The following is a 20,877-nucleotide window of genomic DNA, read 5'->3' as shown; positions in this document are numbered from 1 at the left end:
ATTCTGACAAAAAAAGGGATCTAGGGGTGGTTCTAGATAGAAAACTGTCACCTGAGGAACCACATTAAGAACATTGTGCGAGGAGCCTATGCTACACTTTCTAACTTCAGAATTGCTTTTAAATACATGGATGGAGAAATATTAAAGAAATTATTCACGACTTTTGTTAGACCAAAGCTGGAATGTGCAGTGGTTGTATGGTGCCCATATCTTAAGAAGCACATTAATTAACTGGAAAAGGTGCAAAGACATGCCACTAAGTGGCTCCCGGAACTAAAGGACAAGAGCTACGAGGAGAGATTAGAGGCATTAAATATGCAAAACTAGAAGATAGAAGAAAAAGAGGTGATATGATCATTACGTACAAAATAGTAACAGGAATCGATAAAATTGATAGGGAAGAATTCCCGAGACCCGGAACTTCAAGAACAAGAGGTCATAGATTTAAACTAACAAAACAAAGCTGCCGGAGAAAAATATTAAAATTCACTTTTGTAAACAGAGTGGTAGACGGTTGGAACAAGTTAGGCAAGAAGGTGGTGGAGGCCAAAACTGTTAGTTATTTCATTGTGTTATATAACAAAGAGTGCTGGGAAGATGGGACACCATGAGCTTAGCTCTCATCCTGTAACTACACTTGGGTAATTACACTTAGGTAATTACAAGCTCCACCACACTTCAACCTATATTTGGCATACGTTTATATAAGTTATGCAAGGTTCTTATAAGTTATAAGATCTATGTGAAGGAATATGGTGTAGTTATAAAAACACGTTTGCAGATTAAGCCAAGCTATTTGGAAGAATAAAAATCTAAATTGTAGTGCCCTTCAAACTGACAGACATAAATTTCAATTTCTATGTCAGCAAGTGCAATGTAATTAATGAGGAATACAGTAAATGAAATCAGGCCACATTTAACATATATACTGTGTAAAAAAAAAAAAAAAAAAAAAGTTCAACTCGGGCAAGGAAAAATTTTGCAGTGATCCTGATAGTAAACAATCACCAGAGAGTGACAATACTACTCTGGTCAATTTTAAAAATGTTTTCAAATACCTGGATGGAGAAATACTTTAATTCATAATCTAATTACATTTAAGGAAATTATACAAATTCGTACATACTAAAATCCAAAAATGAGGAAGAGAGTACAATACAGCACTAGGTTGTATAATAAAACTACACAAATTTGGCGTGCTCCACTATAATGTAGTTTGTTTCACCAACTTTATACTGTAACTCTAAATTAATAATTTACAACTTCATAAGTTACGTACCTGAACCATCAGACTTGCGTGGTCCTAAGGAGTTGAGGTGGGCAAAAAGTGGGAAATATACTACAGAAAATGAGACATCACGTAACATAGTGGCTGTTGTTCCTCGATACAAGCCCAATATGCCCTTCTCACGAAGCAGCTTTAAGGTGATCGATGTTGCAGAAATTTTGGGAACACTTGCCGTTTGCCCACCTAAAATATATAAAGCACATGTCAATATGGTATTTTGTATTTGTAAATTTTTTCAATAATTTAAAATGTTTAAGAGTATCTTATCTTGAGGCGATTTCGGGGCTTAACATCCCCGCGCCTGGTCCTCGACCAGGCCTTCTTTTTGTTACACACCCCCAGGAAGCAGCCTGTTGGAGCTGTCTAACTCCCAGATACCTATTTACTGCTAGGTAACAGGGGCATCAGGGTGAAATAAATTTTTTGCCCATTTGTCTCCGTCTCCACTGGGGATCGAATTCGGAACCTCAGGACTACGAATCCGAAGCGCTGTCCACTCAGCTATCAGGCGCCCAAATATATAGGTACAGTACAGGAGTACAGTATATGTAATACATCACCGATTCTAAATGGCAGGATTTTATACCTTCCAATTGGTTTTCCTTATGGTATCCCCTAGTTGAGGACTGGAAGCCTGTTAGGCTTCACAAGGTACCCCTACACCCACTACTGGTGATCTTCCCCAAGATGCAACACACAACTGTTACCTAACTCCTGGGTACCTAGGTTTTGTGTGGTTAGGTTTTGTTAGGTTGGTTCAGTTAGGTAGGTACAGAAGGCTGATATGCCAGCAAACACTCTCCAAGGACAACGTGTCTTGGGCAAGTCGCTCCACAACATTGTTGCTTGGACCGTCGACTTGCTTTGGTGTCACCAGCAACTTATTTTTGTCTAATTTCGTTATGAAATGATACATTTTCAGAGTAAAAATGTTTTTCCATGTTCTACATACAGCACCAACATTATAATGAATAAATATAACATTTGTTCATTACTAATGTAATGTAAGGAAGCTTTGAGTAGCTTTGGGCAATTAGATGGACCTGTGGCATCCGTTTACTATCGGCTGTGACCCCTATCCCTCACAGGGCATTTAAAATCGTACGCTAGACCCCTTAATCGTATGTCTTGCGAAGTTTCAGGACGGTTACTCCCATTGTATATGTATATATTGCGTGGTTTAAGTGTTAAAAGGGGGATCTCCTTTTCTTGCTTGAAAACAGAGGATGCATGGGAGAACCATGGTACAAACATATGTATGGTAAATCCAAAGTGAGTAAAACAAGGTGTATGTTTCAAGTAACAAGAACACAAGTTGTGTTTAAATGCACAACAACAACAACGGGAGGTGTGGGGTGGGAGGGGAATGTGAATCCTGGTAAATGCCAGCAGCTCCTCAGCATGCCATAGATCGCCACACAAAATAATGACAAATCATGCCTGATAGCATTCATTACACAGACACTTATTTGTGAATTTATGGCACCTAACTAGAACTTTAGGAGTAAAGCGGATTGGCACATACAACCAAATTAGCCATTTTCAAGGATGTGTTGTGCGAGAGATCGCTGCTCTGTATATCATGCTATGTAAGCATGACAAAAGGGGCAGAGAAAACAGCAATATTCATTTTCCCGGGAAGTCTCTTACTTCCTGAACCAGGCCTTTTAGTTGCCTGTCCTATCCCAGGATGTTGAGTGGCAGCTATCCATCTAGTTTCATGATCATGCCAAGCAAAATTCATATTACTTAAATTTGCAGCACTAAAAGGGACTACTGTACATATACCATCCAGATTCAAAGATAGTGACTGAATTTCTGGCATAAAGAAATCTGTACTGTAGTTTAATTATTTACAGTATACATGAACTTACTGGCCATTGCTTGAGCTGCAACTCGACCAGCATCTTGAAGTTGAATCTTCAAAAGTTCCATTGGTGTAGTTACCACAATTTGGCACAAACCTGCCAGTCCACCAGCTGTCATCTCTCGGTGAATAGGAAGCTTACTGTAAATTACAGGAAAAAATGGTTATAGAAAAGTTAAGCGATGTAAACTAGTCTAAAATATATTAATGTGCTTAGGCATCAGTAAAAGGATTAATACATCTTTTATTATTCTATCATTAGTGATTCAAAATTATTAATCTTGGACAGACTTGAGATGAAAGTGCTATGCTTTCTTTTGTGCAGATGCAAGTTTGACGGTGCAACCCTATGACACAAACCCCACATTTAAGAGTACTGTATTAACACTTTCGCGCTCTCCGCAAAGGTCACTCAGCCAACCGAATGTGCGCACTGCGTTTTTATCGCTTAAGCGTAAAAACAAAAATGTGTATACTCTTTTTACTCTTCTGACCTTAGTTTTCATGCTACGTATTTCATTTTGGTACCAACGTGTTCGCAATAAAATTCTCTAGAAGAACATTAGTAAAATAAGTCATGAAACATATAGGGATACCAGCACCAAATAAATAACTACGTAGATGACTCGCCGTGAGCGCCCATCAGCAACAAAATGTTTTTACTCCTGGGATTGTAATCACCTCCACACTTGTTCTACAGCTTTAATTTTGGTATCAATGGACTCGCAATGAAATTCCCAACACGGTGATATGAATATAAGCGTAGAATAATGATGCAGCCCGCCCGCAAGAGTGTGGGAAGTGGTGAAATTGTTACCCGGTATCGGTGACGGGACGACGCACGGCGCTTTGAAAGTTTATACTTATTTAACTCTCATGACATTAATTTTCTATGTACGTCATTCATTTTTATGTCAATGTGTTCGCAATAGAATGTTCTATGTGCCCATAGGTAACAAATATCAACAAAGCGTAAGTTAGAATAGCGACAAATATAAAACAACGCTGGAACATATCAGTGAGCGTCAAACACACACGAAATATTTTTACTTTTGTTATGTTTGTCAAGATTATACTTGTTGCACACAGTTATTTTTGGTTGTATATTGATCGGAATAAAATTCCCTAAACAGACATATGCATATAATACATGATATGGGGGAAGAATTACCAGTATAAACGGCTAAAGTCACCCACCTGCAACCCGTTCGGGACAAAATACCATTTGATCGAAGTTATCCACACCTTTCATGAACTTATTGTACCATGCAGCCTAGTGGTGAGAAAGAGAGCCTCATAGCGCGCAGTTTGAAACAAACCCAAAGTAAATCGGATAAAAATTGAATTTTATACAAATATTTTAAAAGTAGACATAACTTTATGTCCACTATGTGTTTACGTTAGACGAAACCGAACGCGCCGGCGCGTCCAGATAGCGCGAAAGTGTTAAATAACCAAGCTTTCTGGAGGTGTGTTTTGCCAAGGACCTGGGAATAGAAGCGGAGGACAAAATCAGGGATATTCTCACCAAAAGGATAATTTAATCTGTTGCTGAATACTAAATGTTTGTGTTATGGTTTACATTTTAAATGTTTGTTTAAGGGATAGGGGGATTAAATTTATTTATGAACTATGGAAAGAGGGGTCATGGGTGTAGGTGTCAGCAGGGTTACCTGATGCAGCGCAAGAGCATTACCAGTAATCATCTTCGATGCCTTGTTCCCTCTGGGAACTCCCTATCCTTGAGGGGATGGCCCCATGAAGAATCTCCCCCAAGACATTTCAAATGCCTTCAAGTGTTAAAGACTCTTGCAGGCGCACCTGAAACATTTGTCAAAGAATTCCACATGCTGGTCTAGCTATCATGAAAGTGAAGCAGTCACCACTTGCCTACACTGAAAAACACTTGCAACCTAGAACATGGCCAACTGTCTTTCTAGTTCTTTTCCACTGGTTAAATGTTCAAATACTACAGTATACATAATTCTACAGGACACTGGAAACACATCACAATAAAATGAATATGACTTATTATAAGCCATTTTAAGCAACAGATAATAATAATGAATGAATGGCTATATCTGCACTATTATTACGGAGTTACATATAACATATGGGTAAAGTCCTCTTCAAGCCTTTCAAAAATTACCACATTTGATAAAAGTATAATTTTCTGAACTAGGGATTGGGATTTTCAATTACATACCTCTGCATTATTATTTTTACATATGGCAAACTAAACTTTCATTTTTCTGCCAAAGAAATTAGGCATTTTGAATATGGTACTGTAAATTAAAAAAAAAAAAAAATTCTCAGAGTTGTAGGCTTGGTTGCTCACCTGGGGAAAAATCCTACCAAACCCTAATTAGGGCCAATCACAGTCAGGGAAAGTCTACATTTTGGAGCATGTAAGTTTTCCAACGGTTTCCACAGAGTTGTATTAGTGAAGAATATTTAATCCAGCCCAAAATAATTCCAGAAAATGCATTCCACAAAGTCTTACAGATGTTACTTGGCATCACAGGGACTGCCAAGCAGTGCCCTTCCTAACTACTGAATGGCTCACTGTCACTAATACCAACTACCACAACAGCCAAGCCCAGCAACCCAACCTTTTCACAAATTACTAGATGCCTAGGAAAAACAAAACAAGCATAGGTGGGAGACAGGAGGGAATATGAAAGAAATCATAAGTACTGCTCAAGAAAGTGCTTTTCATACCCATTACATAAAGTTTAGTTTATGAGCTATCCACTCTGTTCCTAATCCAAGCCTCATCAGAAGCTAGCTTAACTTGCATACAAATGACCAAGTGTGAGGGAATGGAATTACCAGCTAGCTTCTAAATGGTTCTAGATGTGTCCTAGGGTGCACCTAGGTGCACGGGTCCTAGATTTCCACAATTCTCCCCGATATGTCCCGTGTTAGGAGTCTATAGGAAGCCGAGGCTCTCAGCTCTCCATTCAGACTACGATGAAGATCCTAGCACAGCTGTGTAGAAAGTTACAACTTTAACACATTTTACTTGGAAAATGTGTGCAGAGCAGTGTGACAGTGTGACTAACTCACCCAGTGACTTGGGCGAGAGAAGTCAACAGTTTTGGCGAGGGGGGGGGGGGTGCTTGTCGCCATCCACCCTGGGTGTGATGTCATCCCCAAGCCTCCCTCACTTACGTCACCGGGTGAGAGCGAGGGAAAGGGCTCTCATTGGGTTCAGCATGGCTAGGCCAGCCAGCTTCTCTCTCATTAATCAAGACAAACACTGAGGGAGGGCAGCGTGCCCACATTAGTTAAGCCCGCCAAAATTCAGTCTAGAATTGGTGTTGTCTGGGCAGAGGTGTCCCCGGTGGTAGTGGCCTGTCCGCCACCACCACCATAACACTTATCCATCAATTTCCTTCTCCTTACAGTGTCCCACTATTGAGGATCGTGCCTGGATCCTAATTGCACGATCGTGGGAATGATATTAAGGAATTGAGGCAGGACTCGGTGAGTCAACACGTACTCAACCAAGGCAGCAGGCAGCCTCGTGGTGATCCAATGTTATTGCTAACATCTGTGGTCATCTGTTGTTATGACCAAGATAACAGGCAGAAGGTGGAATTGGAAAAGGTTTCCCAGTGTTTTGGTAGAACCCTTAAGTGCAATTTATTGAGATTACAGGTCCGTGTTGGACATTGAAATTCCACCTCACCGTATCATCATCCGCCATCCACCACACCTGATACGAGCGACACCAGCTCGTGTGTGGGTGGGCCGTGAGCCTGAATCAGCACCCCATAGCGAGTGAACGCCACCCTGGAGAGTCATGTCATTCAGCACCCCGTGTTCCCAGCACAGGGTCATCCACCACGTGGAGGAAGCCCGGGTGATCTTCGGTTCTTCAGTCATCTGGATAAATGTGAGGATGGGTGTGAATAAGGAGACCGGTAAGATGCGAGTACTCAATTATGTATGGTGCAAATGTCTTAGTGCTGATGTAAAATCAGATACCAGCTGTGGTTGTCCCAAGCACCTGCTAGGTGAGGGAAGCCAGTTGGAGAGATGCACCTGTCATGTCATCAATAACAGTAAATTGGGAGGGCATTGCTGTTGAGTGTGCATGATATATACAGGGAACACAATTAGATGTATGACGTGCAAATTGTATGTTAAGTGACTCGGTTATGTATACTGGTCAGTGTGGAGATTTTCCATATACAGTGGTATCGCGGCTTACAAATTTAATTCGTTCCCAGAGACAGCTTGTAAGCCAAAAATTTGTAAACTGAAGCAAATTTCCCCATAAGAACTAATGTAAATAGAATTAATCCGTTCCAGACTCCCCCCAAAATTTAAAATTTACTTCATAGTAAATTTTGTACCTAATTCACCCAAATCTTCGGTACTGTTTTGGGGCTGTGCAGTGATGTTGGAGATGCCTCATAGTGCAAGTCAGGGTATTATATAGTGGGCCATTCAGTAGTTAACTTTGTGGTTTCCATGATGTAAAGTAGTGCCTGGAAAGGGTTCAAATTTTCTGAAAATGCACTTTTAGGTTGCATCAAGTATAGTTTAAAATGTCAGCTGTTGCATCAGTTCAATATGTATCTGCTCTGACTGCATTAGACCCCTAACAATGAGTCGGTAGGATCCTCTCTGGGGGAGAAGTCAGGCGAGATAATTCAGGAAAATGTAGATTTTGGTTAGAAATTTATACATAAAATTGATGGGAAAAGAAAGACGACTTGAAAAAAGTATTGAAATGACAGATATTGTTAATAAATGAAAGGTGCTTGAGGAAGCCACTGATCTAATTACCATGAGCTCTTTGGGTGATGGAAGAAATATTCTTGAAAGCAATATCAAGAGTAAAGATGGGAGAGAGAATATCAAACTAACTCAAACTTTCTCCCCCCATACAATTTTCATTAATTCAAATGAAATTACTAACTTGTTTTCCTGTAGAGTTTACCACTCATTTACATGATTTACTTGAAAATAATGAACTGAATTTATTCAGGTTACAAGTGATGACAATAGCGAATAATGAAGATGGGTATGGTGATGAAGATAGTGTAAACACTGATGATAGTATGCAGTGAAGATATAATATGAGGGGAGAGGGTGGGGGGGACGGGGGGTGGATGAGGGAAGAGGTGGGGCAAAATGAAGAGGGGAAAATGGGATGGGGAGAGGAGGACCGAAGGATGAAGGGAGAGCAAAGTGGGAAGAGGGGAAAGAGACAAACCTGGGTACTGCCAGGTTCCCCTCTGTACACAGACATGTATACTGTACATGTAAATGGAATAGTCTCTGTATAAGGTTGGTGACCAGACAGGGAAGGTAGAAAAGGGAGGAAAAAAAGGAAAATAAGGAGATGAGGGTAAGAGGAAGGAGAATGGGGAGATGGGTAAAGGGGGAAGGGATGATGGGTAAAATCAGAAAAGGGCAGAGGGAAGACAAGTAAAGGGGGAGGGAAGATAGATAAAATTTGTAAAAGGAGGGAAGATAGGTAAAGGGGGGTAAGGGAAGGGGGGGAAAAGAAGATGGGGAAATGGTGGTAGGGGAAAGTAACACTATCCCAGACACTACCGGGTACTCCTTCCCAGTAAGGAAATGTGCCAAAGGTCTCGTGCCCTGCCCGCGAATCGGACATAGCTCCAAATGGTTGCCAGCCAACTGTGCTAACCACTGCCCATCAACAGTTCAGAAGCTTAAATGCTGTTGGGTCTGGGGAGTAACTGGATGGGTGACTGCATGAACAGCCTGCTTGATACCTGCTTGATGGAGGTTCTGGGAGTTGTTCTACTCCCCAAGCGCAGCCTGAGGCCAGGCTTACATTGCAAGAACTTGGTCCACCAGGCTGTTGCTTGGAGCAGCTTGCATGCCCACATATTCAACATAGTCTGGTCGGTTGAGCACTTCTTGAAGAAAACTATCTAGTTTTCTCTTGAAGATGTCCTCGGTTGTTCTAGCAATATTTCTTATACTTGCTGGAAGGATGTTGAACAACCATGGACCTCTGATGTTTATACAGTGTTCTCTTGATTGTGCCTATGGCACTCGTGCTCTTCACTGGTTCTATTCTGCATTTTTTTCCATATAGTTCACTCCAGTATGTTGTTATTTTATGCTGTGCTTATTAGAGCATACAGAAGGTTTGATATGGTATACCACTATCAGATGATATACCACCTGACAGTGGTATACTTCCTGATCCTGACACAGGAAGCCCATTATCTACTCACAGTCCCCTAGTCAAGGGTGAGATTGTCCACGCTCTCACTCACCCAAGTCTGACCACACTCAACGGTGCTTAACTTGACTGACCAAAAGATGCATACATCATCCACTATTAGATAAATCATCTTTAATGAGGTTAGTTAATTCAGTTGAATTGGATAACGTTGGAATAGTGGTAAGTTATTAATTTCTGATAGATGAGCCATATAAAACTGGAATAATTTGTATTGGTCTTTATTACTAATGTAATATTTAACAATTTCATTACTTTAAGTTAGAATTGACAAAAATTAATAATCCGATGGATCTGGCAAATAATTTTAAGTAAAATATTTCTGACAAATACAGTACTTTGATGACTGCATGACCAAACAGGTCTTCCACAAGGCTATACCAAGTATCACCTAAACTGGCTCCATTTCATAAAGCCTCCATAAAGTTTCCCCCTATAGCTACAGACTTCAATAAGCCTAACATACTTCATGTCTCCAACAGTTGTATATTATACCATATAAAGAATTTAAATTAAGTACACTTGTGTAGGTAATGTATATGTTAGTGGTACCAAAGAAGGTAAATGCAGTTGAGAAAAACTTGTCCAGTCCTGTATGCAGGCAACGAGGGGAAAAAAATTCTAACGATATGATGTACTCGGTATTATGCGAGTTTAAAAGAAATATATTGGGATGGTTTGTACATTGAGGAGATGGGCTATAGGACTGTGATGAGTATCAATGAATTACATAAAACAAAATGCTTTAGCGACAGGAATGTATGCAGAATACTGCAAGGAAAAAAAAGAGAGTCGACATATACACAAGTAAATGTCTGATTAAAGTGAATGGAAATTAAAAAGCTTAAAAAGAAGAATAAATACAAAAATTACACTATTAAAAAAAAGTTTCCCAGGAGAATTAGGCATCAAATATAGATAAAAGTAGAACAGAATAAAGCATTTTTTAATTTAAGATTGCGAGTGAATTATGGTAGGTCTATCCACCCTACCTTTTAAGATAAAAAAATACCATAATTGGCTAGTATAAGTTAATACATACCCATCTTTTGTAGTTAAATGGTGACGGAAGTAGTCATTTGCTGTAAGCTTAATAGCCTTTTCTGGGGTGATTAGCAGAATGTTGACACCAGAGCCTCGGTACATACCAAAGTATCCTTCTACACGGTAAGTTTTTTTGAAGCAATCAAACCTGTGATTTTTAAACAGACCAATGAATTAACAATCCATGGAATATAATGAATAACTAGGAATGTTTTGTACCTATAACAGATACATCAATAGACAATTGTATGAATGTTGTATTCTTAAAACAAAAAAAAAAAGTTGTTTTGGAACTACATTGCTCAATTTCAATGCAATAAGGCATTTGAGATATTAAAAAAAATCTGAAAGAAGAATGATTAGCAAAAATCCAGCCATGTGTGTACAGTGGAACCTCCAAATTCCAAGCTTCATATAACAAAACTATCTAAATGTTGATTTATTTTGCTTATAGATCACCTATTCAAAACTTGAACTTGGCATTGGATTTAAGAGTCTGCGACAAACTCCGCTAACTACGTTGTGTGTAATTAGTGACTATACAATATACAATTACTGTACTCAAGTAACCACTGATCTGCACCAACCGAGTATTCTCGGTCGGTGGGAAACTGCGCCAACCGAGAAAACTATTTTTTTGTACGCATTCTAAATGTGTGCGAGGTTGGTTATGTACGAAATGGACTCTTAGAACCTCCAGTGAGAGGCAGCCATCTTGGAAAAAAATCCCAGAATGCCCTAGGGCTGCTGGCAGGGTTAGTACTGCGTGAGCAACCATGGGGGATGCATACGTGCCTCTGGCTCCCTAACATCTGTCCGACGCGGTGTTGAAAGATCACACTCTGTTAGTGAAATTCAAACCTTATTGTTTGAAGAACATAGGGTCATAATATTGGTGAAGCTAAGCGCAATAAGGACCTAACACAAAGGTTGGATGCAAGTTATACAGCACCTATGAGGACGATCCAGCTAGCGTATCCAATTGTAGCTCCGAGCGCCACCCTAGCTCACCTATGGTATCTCCAATTTATTTAGATGATACATAGATGAATAGTTTTCTGCATTCAGTGATGATGCATCTGATACAAGTAACATAGATGAACAGTGTTAGTGGCTTCCATGATGGTGTTTTCCATAGATAATTTCAAGAATAGCTGAATCTCTTCTTGACTGACAGACAATCTTTGAGGCTGGCTGAATCTTTTCCTATGTGGGACCATACAAAGAGATCTTTTCACGACCACCTTTCGTTTTACAAGCTTGGCTACATACCACCTACAGGTACTTATGCCAAGGGTGTATGTGAGTGCGTTATTTGCAAGCACACAGAACGAAGAAACAGGAATCGAAATCTATCTGTACCTGGTGCAACGAGAGAAAAGTCGCACTGTGTACCACAAACTACTTCATTGATTATTACTCACTTCCGAAGTACAGAGTGTGTAATACAGTGTGTTACTGTGTATATACTGTAGTGTGTGAAACTGTACACATTGTAATTTTAGTGAATTTTTAACAATATTGCAACAATAAACATTTATTTTGGACACATTACTAACACATGTATCACAGTTCCATGGAACATTATGAACCTTCTACTGTATACATATTGTAAAGGACACAAATATGCATCATATATGATAAAGAAACAAACAAAACCCCATTGGAAATACATAAAACATACAATTGAAAACATATTTGTGGCAACTCGGTGCTTGAATGGCCCAGGCGACCAGCCCCCTGATGACGTCACAGCGCACCTTGTCCAAATCCCCACAGCCAAAGTAAGTGGAATTTGGTATTTATTTTTACATAGACATGTTCAGGGAAGGGAATTTATTATCTTAGGAAGAAAAAATAATTTTGGGGGAACATTATTTCATGCGCACAGGGAGAATTTCACAATAAAATCGGCGCATCACAGTGGTTAATTCCATCTAACTTACCCTTGAGAACTACATTTTCCATGCAGTTCTACATTAATCCCAGTTCCACTAATTATCTGAATATTCTACTTCCCAAGAATTTCTACACTAATCCTGTATGCACTATTTAAAATTATTATCTCTTTCCCAAGTGAACAAGCATCAATTAGGCCAGCCAACAGGTAGCCTACAAAGATGTTAGTCAATTTGGCAAAGGGAGGAACTTGTAATATAAGCCTTAAAAACAGAAGCATCGACAAACAGAATCTTGAATCATGGTTCAGTACAAATGCTCGAGAGATCCCACAGACCTCCAACACCATCAACATTCACTAGCAACAATGTAACAACGAATCCTGTTCCCACTCTCACAAGACGCTTCAGCCTTGCTACAGAGCTTCCAGCTCTTGTCCCGCATTTGAACTCTGCGCTCTATGCTCACCCCCACATCCAAGTTCTCTACCCCTGGCCTCACTCAAGCTCTCTGTCCCCCGTGCTCCAGGCCTTGTCTCGGCTGTCACAACATGTCATTACATTGCCAACAACCGTTCAAGATTTGCAAAAGAAAATAATATGATTGTTACATAATGAAAACTTATTTATGGGAACTTATATTCAGGGAACCCATCTACAAAAAACTTACATTGAATTATACATGCGTTCGCCATTTGGACCAATTTGTTGATTCTGAAGCCGTGTCTTTACCAAATCAAGCGGAAATACACAGGTCACTCCCACTATACCAGCAATTCCTCCATTTAAGATCTTTGGTAACAACCTGAAAATATATTAACGAAAATTAATAAATAACTTGTTGGCTCATTACCCAGGTACCTACAGCATAGTAGGTACCTATTTAGATATTTATGAAGCCACTAATCATTTGTGAGCCAGTCATATTAGTCAGCATTATGTTATGATCTTCCCTTGCATTGACACTTGAATAAAGCAACATCAATTTCCTTTTGTTTTAATGTAATATAAGTTAATGTTATCTTCAACATAAACCTTTCTCTAAAACCTAAATGACCTTTGCAATCAAATGTTAAGTACCTATAATAATCATAATCATTACTGAACCTTATCAAACATGATGCTGTACCTCCAGTCTTCAACTCCCTCCTGTATACTAGATACTCCCTCCTGTATACTAGAATGTATACTAGACCCAACCAATAAGTAAAACCTACTTTCATCAAGTTTTGTTTTCCTGAAGAATAGGCTTTGTGCATGTAGTTTAGAAGGCACATGTTTTGGAGCTTTTTTAATACCACCAGGGGTATGCAAACTTCTTGGCTGGTGTCAAGGTCCCCGCATGGGACTGGTACCCCATTGCCCGTTGGATATCCTTGCATTCTTCTCAAACCACCTACTCCACTATTCTACACTTTTTTGACCTTCGGAATGCCTACTGGCATAGCCCTATTCATTTGAGGTATAGAGAATGAATAGGGTTTCCTAGTGGAATATTCTAATGAAAACTTCACGGTTCTTCCCTTCGGATTCAATCTGTCAACCAGAATGTTCAAGATCTGACAAAGGTCTTCCATTGGCAGCTATGGTTTTGGGGGATTTACTACTCGAGTGATCTTCATGTACTGTGTTCTTATTCTTGAGTTTTCCTTTTTACAGTGCATGCTAAACCATGCACTGTGTGAATTATATCTTATATTTATGCACCTTCCCATTGAGCACAGTGTCTCAATGTACATCCCAGTCAATGTACCTAATGTATTCCTGTCTGTACTATAATGTGTGCATTTGAATGCTGCCATTTCATTGTTAATAAAACAACAAAATATTATACCCAAGTTGGAATTAGACCTTGGGCCTAATTCCTCACTCATTGGAACTGTGAGGCATTTACTTAATGACTATGGGGAGGTCTAGCTCTTCATGTCTCACCTACTAGCCTTGTTATACCTGTTGCACAATATTACAACATTTGTATCAATTTATTTTTTAATGAATTTTACCTCAAGTTGTGAATGGAGGCGACTTTCATGACTTCTTTTAGTACACTCGACTGTTTGACAAGAATTTCCATACATTTCATCGTATCTTTTGAATATCTAGCTTCCACGTATCCTCTTGTCCTATATTTTTCTAAATTTAAAGAGGCTGTCCTCATCTATCTTTTTTATTCCCCACAGTATGTATCTTGCATGTAGTGATCATATCCTCCCACTTTTTTCTTTTAGTGTTACAAGATCCAATTCCCTTAACCCATACTCATAATTAGCCATCTTAGTGCTAGCATAGCACGAACATGTTACAAACCTTTGCACTGAAGTACACTTTTATTTTGACCTTCACGAGTTGCATATTTCAGGCCTATGCTGCAAAATGGGAAGCCTTTATAGTTTGTGTAAGGATATTTGTATTCTTCACAAATGTAACTAAGTGCATTAGGTCGACTTCAATACCAAGGTCTTCAATTGATGTACTGTATAGTTTTCTGTAACCACAACCCATCTTGACATGCAAACCTTCAGCAATGAACAGACAGATATGCAATAGTAACTGAACAGCACTTTGAAGAAATATATCTGCATTGAAATATAGTATTAATTAGTCTCAAAGATTAAACAGTAATGATGTACCTGCACCTTTGGAAAATGGCCAAGTACACTGATCCCAAGTATTCTTACACAGCACCACATGCCAGGCATCCTTTAGTTCAGTAGTAAAAATTCTTGTGCCAGATCACCTTATACTTTACACAAAAATATATGTAGGAAATCTTTACCAATTAACTCTCAGTACTGTGCTGTATTTTGTTTCCCAAAAATTTTATACAATATGGAAAAGGATTAAACAAATATGTACTTCCTCCTAAAAAAAAAATTACATCTTTTGAACTAAATAATATCAATACCAACAACCCATCTAAAGTCAGTTAAAGCTATTTTTTCACATTATTAATCTGTATATAATTCAAGTTCTATACCAGAATTTACCCGAGGGCCACTAACACTAGTGGCCTTGATGAAGACAGGAAGCTGGCAGCTTGTCAAAGGTCCCCCTTTGCCCTGATGATCTTTACCAGTTGAACTTTAAAACCCCAACAGAGGTTTGGCATTTATGGCTTCGGCGGGTAGGCAGTGCCATGGATTTATAGCCCTATGGGTGAAAAAGTGTCTCCTGTTCTCAGTCCTACATTGTAGTTTGTTGAGCTTGAAACTGTTGCTCCTCGTTCGTGTTACTGTACATCTGATCTTTTAAAGAAATTGTCCGGATCAACATCCTCCAAATTGTTCAGCATGTTAAAAATTTAAAGAAGAGCTGCCCTGTCATGCCTGGTTTGCAGTGTTGTTAGCCCTGTGGCCCTCAACTGTTCCCGATACGAGAGATGGCCAAGCTCTGGGATGATTTTTATTGCCTAGTGTTGCACCTTCTCCAGAGCAGCTATGTCTTTCTGAAGATGAGGTCTCCATGCCTAGATGTAATAATCCAGGTAGGGCACATTTAGACTTATACAATTGAATGACTACCTTCTTATTTAAAGGTAAAGGTACGCTTGATTATTCCTAGAATTTGGTTAGCTTTATTTATCATATGGATAAGTAATTTATCATATGAATAAAATAAAGTGCATCAGCCTTAACTATGCGAGTTCACTTTTAAAAGATGTTTCTAATTTGTACAAAGCAAGATAGATACTCACTTAAATTTTGGTTGGTCTCCCATTATGGTAACCAAAGAATGTCTTGCAGCTGTACCTGAAATTTATGAAAAATCCTAGTAACTGAAAAAAATTACACAACTGCATTAATAAATCCTTTTATGACTACACTGTACAATGCTTATCACCAATACTTAAACCTAAAGAAAGTAGGTCACCTGTACAGAATTTAGCACTATTTTGTATATGTACAATTATTAGGAGAAATTGCCAAACTAATAAGACTACAATACTGTACTGTATATGCCACTTCCTGAGAATTAAGATACTGATATGTTAAATACCTAGTTCTAATATTTTGTTTAAATCTTCCAATATTATGCAATGTCCTACAATTCATTATGTAAAACTTTCATTATTAATATAATTGTAATTACAGTATATACCTATTAATTATAAATGGTAGCTTATACTCCATTGGACAAACTCTTAATTTCTCTGCAAACATCACACAAGGTAATGATACCACAATTATTCCCCAACCTTATTTAAAGAGCATGTACAAAATATTGGTTTTAAGATGTACAGTACTTAAACAGTGCATACTTAGGAGGCCTTGTACAAAAGTTCAAATATTAATGATTCCGATGCAAAGCACACTCGAGGGCTTTTGTGATTCCCTTTGTGTGTACGGACTGCACTTTAGTAAGTGTTTAGACAAGTGGGCAACTGGATGAAGTATGCAGAAATTTGCTTGCACTAGAGACCATCAGAAGTCTATAGAGACAGGGTGGCCTTGACTTTATAAACTTGGGAAGCTATCAATATAGAGTACGTCTAATCTGTCTAGCTCCGGTGCCGTTAAGCCTTAAAAAGACATGAAATTAATGTTTATCTGGTGTCATTAGTAATTAATTATCAATATTTGTGATGACAGTTGGGTATCCTTCAATGGACTTGTGGAAATGGTATAGGATCTAATGAGTAGCACTAAACACATTATTGGTGATGGAATTGATTTGTTGGGTACAGGCCACTTGGGATCAAGCAGGGTGGCATGACTCGCCGATACAAGTATCTATGTATGCCCCTAGATCAAAAGTACAGTACAGTATTGCAATTAGATTTTTTGTTATTTTTACTTTAACCTACATGTTTTTTTTATATCTTCACAAAGATTTTAAAAATTAAAATGCCTAAATTAATAAATAGGAATTTAAATAATTTTCCCACAATCCATAGTTTTCTGTAATTTGTTTAGAATTTTTTATTTTGTTGTTCTATACAATAAATAACATTTAATAAAAATTACAGAGGCTAAGCTTACAGCAGTTACTCGGAAGGTGCAGTACTTTAATACAGTATTTTATAAGGCTACTACATATGCACATGCAGCCAAGAGCTTTACAATTACAGTATCTACTGCACACAACTATTGTGTTTAAATTGTAATCAGAGTGATCGCTGTGTGTCAGGAGCCTTGGTTAAAGTTACACACATACATTCCCAAGTGCAAATACGAAACAAAAAATACTGCAAAATAAACATATCACTGCACGAGTAACTGACTCTAGCAGGTGGCATGGAGTGATTCTGCAGCATGCCACTAATCCCAGGGGGAAGGGAGGCAGACATCCAAGAGGAAGGGGGGGGGGACAGACATCAAAGAGGAGGGGTGGGGTAGGGAGGCAGACAGATATCAAAGAGGAGGGGGGGAAGACAGACAGACATCGAAGAGGAGGGGGGGGAGACAGACAGACATCGAAGTGGAGGGGGGAGACAGACAGACATCGAAGTGGAGGGGGGAGACAGACAGACATCGAAGTGGAGGGGGGAGACAGACAGACATCGAAGTGGAGGGGGGGGGGAGACAGAGACAGACATCGAAGTGGAGGAGGGGGGGGAGACAGAGACAGACATCGAAGTGGAGGAGGGGGGGAGACAGAGACAGACATCGAAGTGGAGGAGGGGGGGAGACAGAGACAGACATCGAAGAGGAGGGGGGAGACAGATCCAAGAGGAGGGGGGAGTGACAGATTCAAGAGGATGGGGGAGTGACAGATTCAAGAGGATGGGGGGAGGAGAGACAGACATCCAAGAGAGTGCCACCCACCGACCCCAGTGAGGGGCACTGACCCCAGAGTATAGCAGTGACCCCTGAGTATAGCAGTGACCCCAGAATATAGCAGTGACCCCAGAGTATAGCACTGACCCCAGAATATAGCAGTGACCCCAGAGTATAGCAGTGACCCCCAGAATATAGCAGTGACCCCCAGAATATAGCAGTGACCCCAGAGTATAGCAGTGACCCCTGAGTATAGCAGTGACCCCCAGAATATAGCAGTGTGACCCCCAGAATATAGCAGTGTGACCCCCAGAATATAGCAGTGTGACCCCCAGAATATAGCAGTGTGACCCCCAGAATATAGCAGTGACCCCCAGAATATAGCAGTGACCCCTGAATATAGCAGTGACCCCCAGAATATAGCAGACCCCAGAATATAGCATTGACCCCAGAATATAGCAGTGACCCCCAGAGTATGGCTGTGACCCCTAGAAGGAACCAGTGACCCCAGAAGGCACCAGTGATACCAGAATATAGCAGTGACCCTACACAACAATCTCTCTCCTTTTTGAGAGTAGGTGCAGGTCACATGACGGGACAACAACATCAGCTGGAGCATCAAAACAACAGTCAGCTGACCTCAATAAACACGCATAATGTCGGCTCTGGCCTCGTCGTCTGCTGGACCGGACGCCATGCACACTAAATTCCTCACTACCGAGTATTCATACGGTAATAACAACAGTTCCCACCATGTGCAGATGAGAGTTCTCACAATATATACCAAGAAATATATATATGGTGGTGAGAGGAGGCCATAATACCCTTCCTACCTGAAGCTGTTGGCTGACTGGCTTCCTCGACCCCGCTGCCGGCCGTAGGAGACTCGTATACACACCAAGCATATCATTATACTCTCACAATAAAGGTAATTATTATATATATATTTTTTTGTATTTATATTGAGTGGAATTTTTATTTTTGAGCACAATAGTACCTCCCCTCTTGCATATTTCACGACATAGCAGACATTCCGGGGCAAGTTTTTACAGACTCGGGAGTGTTAATGTGTTGGAATGGTCGGCTTAGTGTGCTAATCTATAGCGCCTACTCAACTGGGGATCGCTATCAGGACGTCGGGAAGCATGCGGTAGTCACAAGTATATTAGATAACCTAAGTAATGAAACGAGACATTTACATGCAGACTATCAAGACCTTAGTGTCGCTGGCAAACAAGCCAACAAGCTATAAGAGGTACACGCGCACCCCGGCCGGCATTGTAACAATTGTCTAGTCACTCAGTGCTTGTGGTGTGACTTTATTTTCTTGTTTTATTTATAATCCCGTGTTTATAGAACGTTGGATGACATGAGGATTCTTATGAAAATGTTTCTATTTTATCAGACAAGTCGAACAATACAAGGACTCATGATGTAGCTTTTTCTGGTCAGGGGAAAAAAAGACACCAACAGCATGGGGGCCTATTTATTTATTAGTAGAACAAGTTTTTATTTTCTGCAGAACATATTAATGAAGCGGCTATAACTTGTATATTTTACAACTGCATAACATAGACATGTATAACTTTGAGTACACTGCATTAGCTTAAGTGAAAACCCCGTAATAACATTAATACAGTATGCTTATAGCTTATAGCTTATATATACTAATGTCAATGCTCTATATGAGGACCTTGTTAATAAAGTAACACAGTATTATGTCAAATGGATGAAACCTAATGGGCCAAGAACTAAGACTAGAGGACAGCAGTACAGCAGTAGTTATAGTCCGCTGCTTGAACTGTACAGGCCAAGTCTACCTAGAAAGAAAGACGAAAGAGACAAAGAAAGGCAAAGTCCTTTTAAAACGCTTGCTGGAAAACACATATTGGTATTAATGTAAAATATGCTAGAATGTTCTACATGATGTTCATCAGGTTACTAGTCAACTACCATGCCCTGCACATTATTAGTCTTCCTAGCAATAGGCTGAAAGCTTTAGAGAAAATTCAAAATGAAGCCATGAGGATGATTCGTGGAGCCCCCAGATGCCAACCCGTCCTCGACTCAAGTCCATTACATCCAGCGGTCGACCCCACAGACGCATTCATAAATTTTAATATGCTGTTCATTCAAAACGGGAATTTTCTCAAGTATAAATTAATATTATAATATATTAGCATATTGTGCATATATAGGCATAGGTTAAGTTAGGTTAGGTGTTTAGGTTCTGTTGGCGATTATTTGTATTTGTAGTACGTGGGTGAAGCATTTATAGCGTTGTGATTCGAACAAAATTCGTCAGTGAAACACTTGTTCCGGATATGTTCGAACGTCAGCAGTTGTGAGTCGTGTGTAAACCGCTTTTCATTCATAAACAGGGGGTTTGGCGGGTGCATGGAATCACTTTTGGATCTTTGTTTGGAGGACGGGCTGCAGATGCACAAAAATCATTAACATGAGGCAGAAGCTGAAACTCCCAACCATATGTGAAAGAATTGAACAGGTAAATATTACCTTCTGTGTAAGGATTTGATTTGATTGATTGTTGCCGCCGAAGGCGGCTAGTTTATTGTGCACCCCATACTCATCCTGTGAGCGGTAGCGCAAAAGCATTACAGAGGGCACAAAAGGTCTTTATCAGACCTCATCTTAGATTATTACATAAACAATTTCTTCAATCCTTCACACCTTATAGATACAATGTCAGCTAGTTACAGAGAAAGTGCTATTACAAGAGCTACATATTTACAGTAAGTCATCATACATTAGTGGTAGGTCTTATCGTTAATACATAATAGTTTGGCCAATGGGGATATTACAGA

At 39.6% G+C, this 20,877-nt stretch overlaps 1 protein-coding gene across 6 annotated transcripts in view; it reads right to left on the bottom strand.

Annotated features, from left to right (window-relative positions):
- LOC123773434 (mitochondrial glutamate carrier 1) overlaps nucleotides 1–18,982 on the bottom strand; it is a 32,510-nt gene extending 13,528 nt beyond the window's left edge. For 3 of the 6 annotated variants that reach the window (XM_069317857.1, XM_069317856.1, XM_069317858.1), the window contains exons 1-6: nucleotides 18,602–18,702; nucleotides 16,030–16,084; nucleotides 13,006–13,140; nucleotides 10,436–10,585; nucleotides 3,163–3,296; nucleotides 1,280–1,471 (exon numbers count right to left, since the gene is read on the bottom strand). In XM_069317857.1, coding sequence (XP_069173958.1) covers nucleotides 1,280–1,471; nucleotides 3,163–3,296; nucleotides 10,436–10,585; nucleotides 13,006–13,140; nucleotides 16,030–16,084; nucleotides 18,602–18,671 — 736 coding nt within the window. In that variant the 5' untranslated portion in view covers nucleotides 18,672–18,702. Of the gene's footprint in view, nucleotides 1–1,279; nucleotides 1,472–3,162; nucleotides 3,297–10,435; nucleotides 10,586–13,005; nucleotides 13,141–16,029; nucleotides 16,085–18,601; nucleotides 18,717–18,885 lie in introns of those variants that run through there. The other 3 variants (XM_045767193.2, XM_045767192.2, XM_045767194.2) reach the window with 2 other exon arrangements.
- Between the last annotated feature and the right edge of the window lie 1,895 nt (nucleotides 18,983–20,877).

Source organism: Procambarus clarkii, chromosome 89 (genome assembly GCF_040958095.1).
Source record: "Procambarus clarkii isolate CNS0578487 chromosome 89, FALCON_Pclarkii_2.0, whole genome shotgun sequence".
In the NCBI taxonomy this organism is placed as follows: domain Eukaryota; kingdom Metazoa; phylum Arthropoda; class Malacostraca; order Decapoda; family Cambaridae; genus Procambarus; species Procambarus clarkii.
The sequence above is the reverse complement of the archived record's forward strand: the minus strand, read 5'-3'. Positions and strand labels throughout refer to the sequence as shown.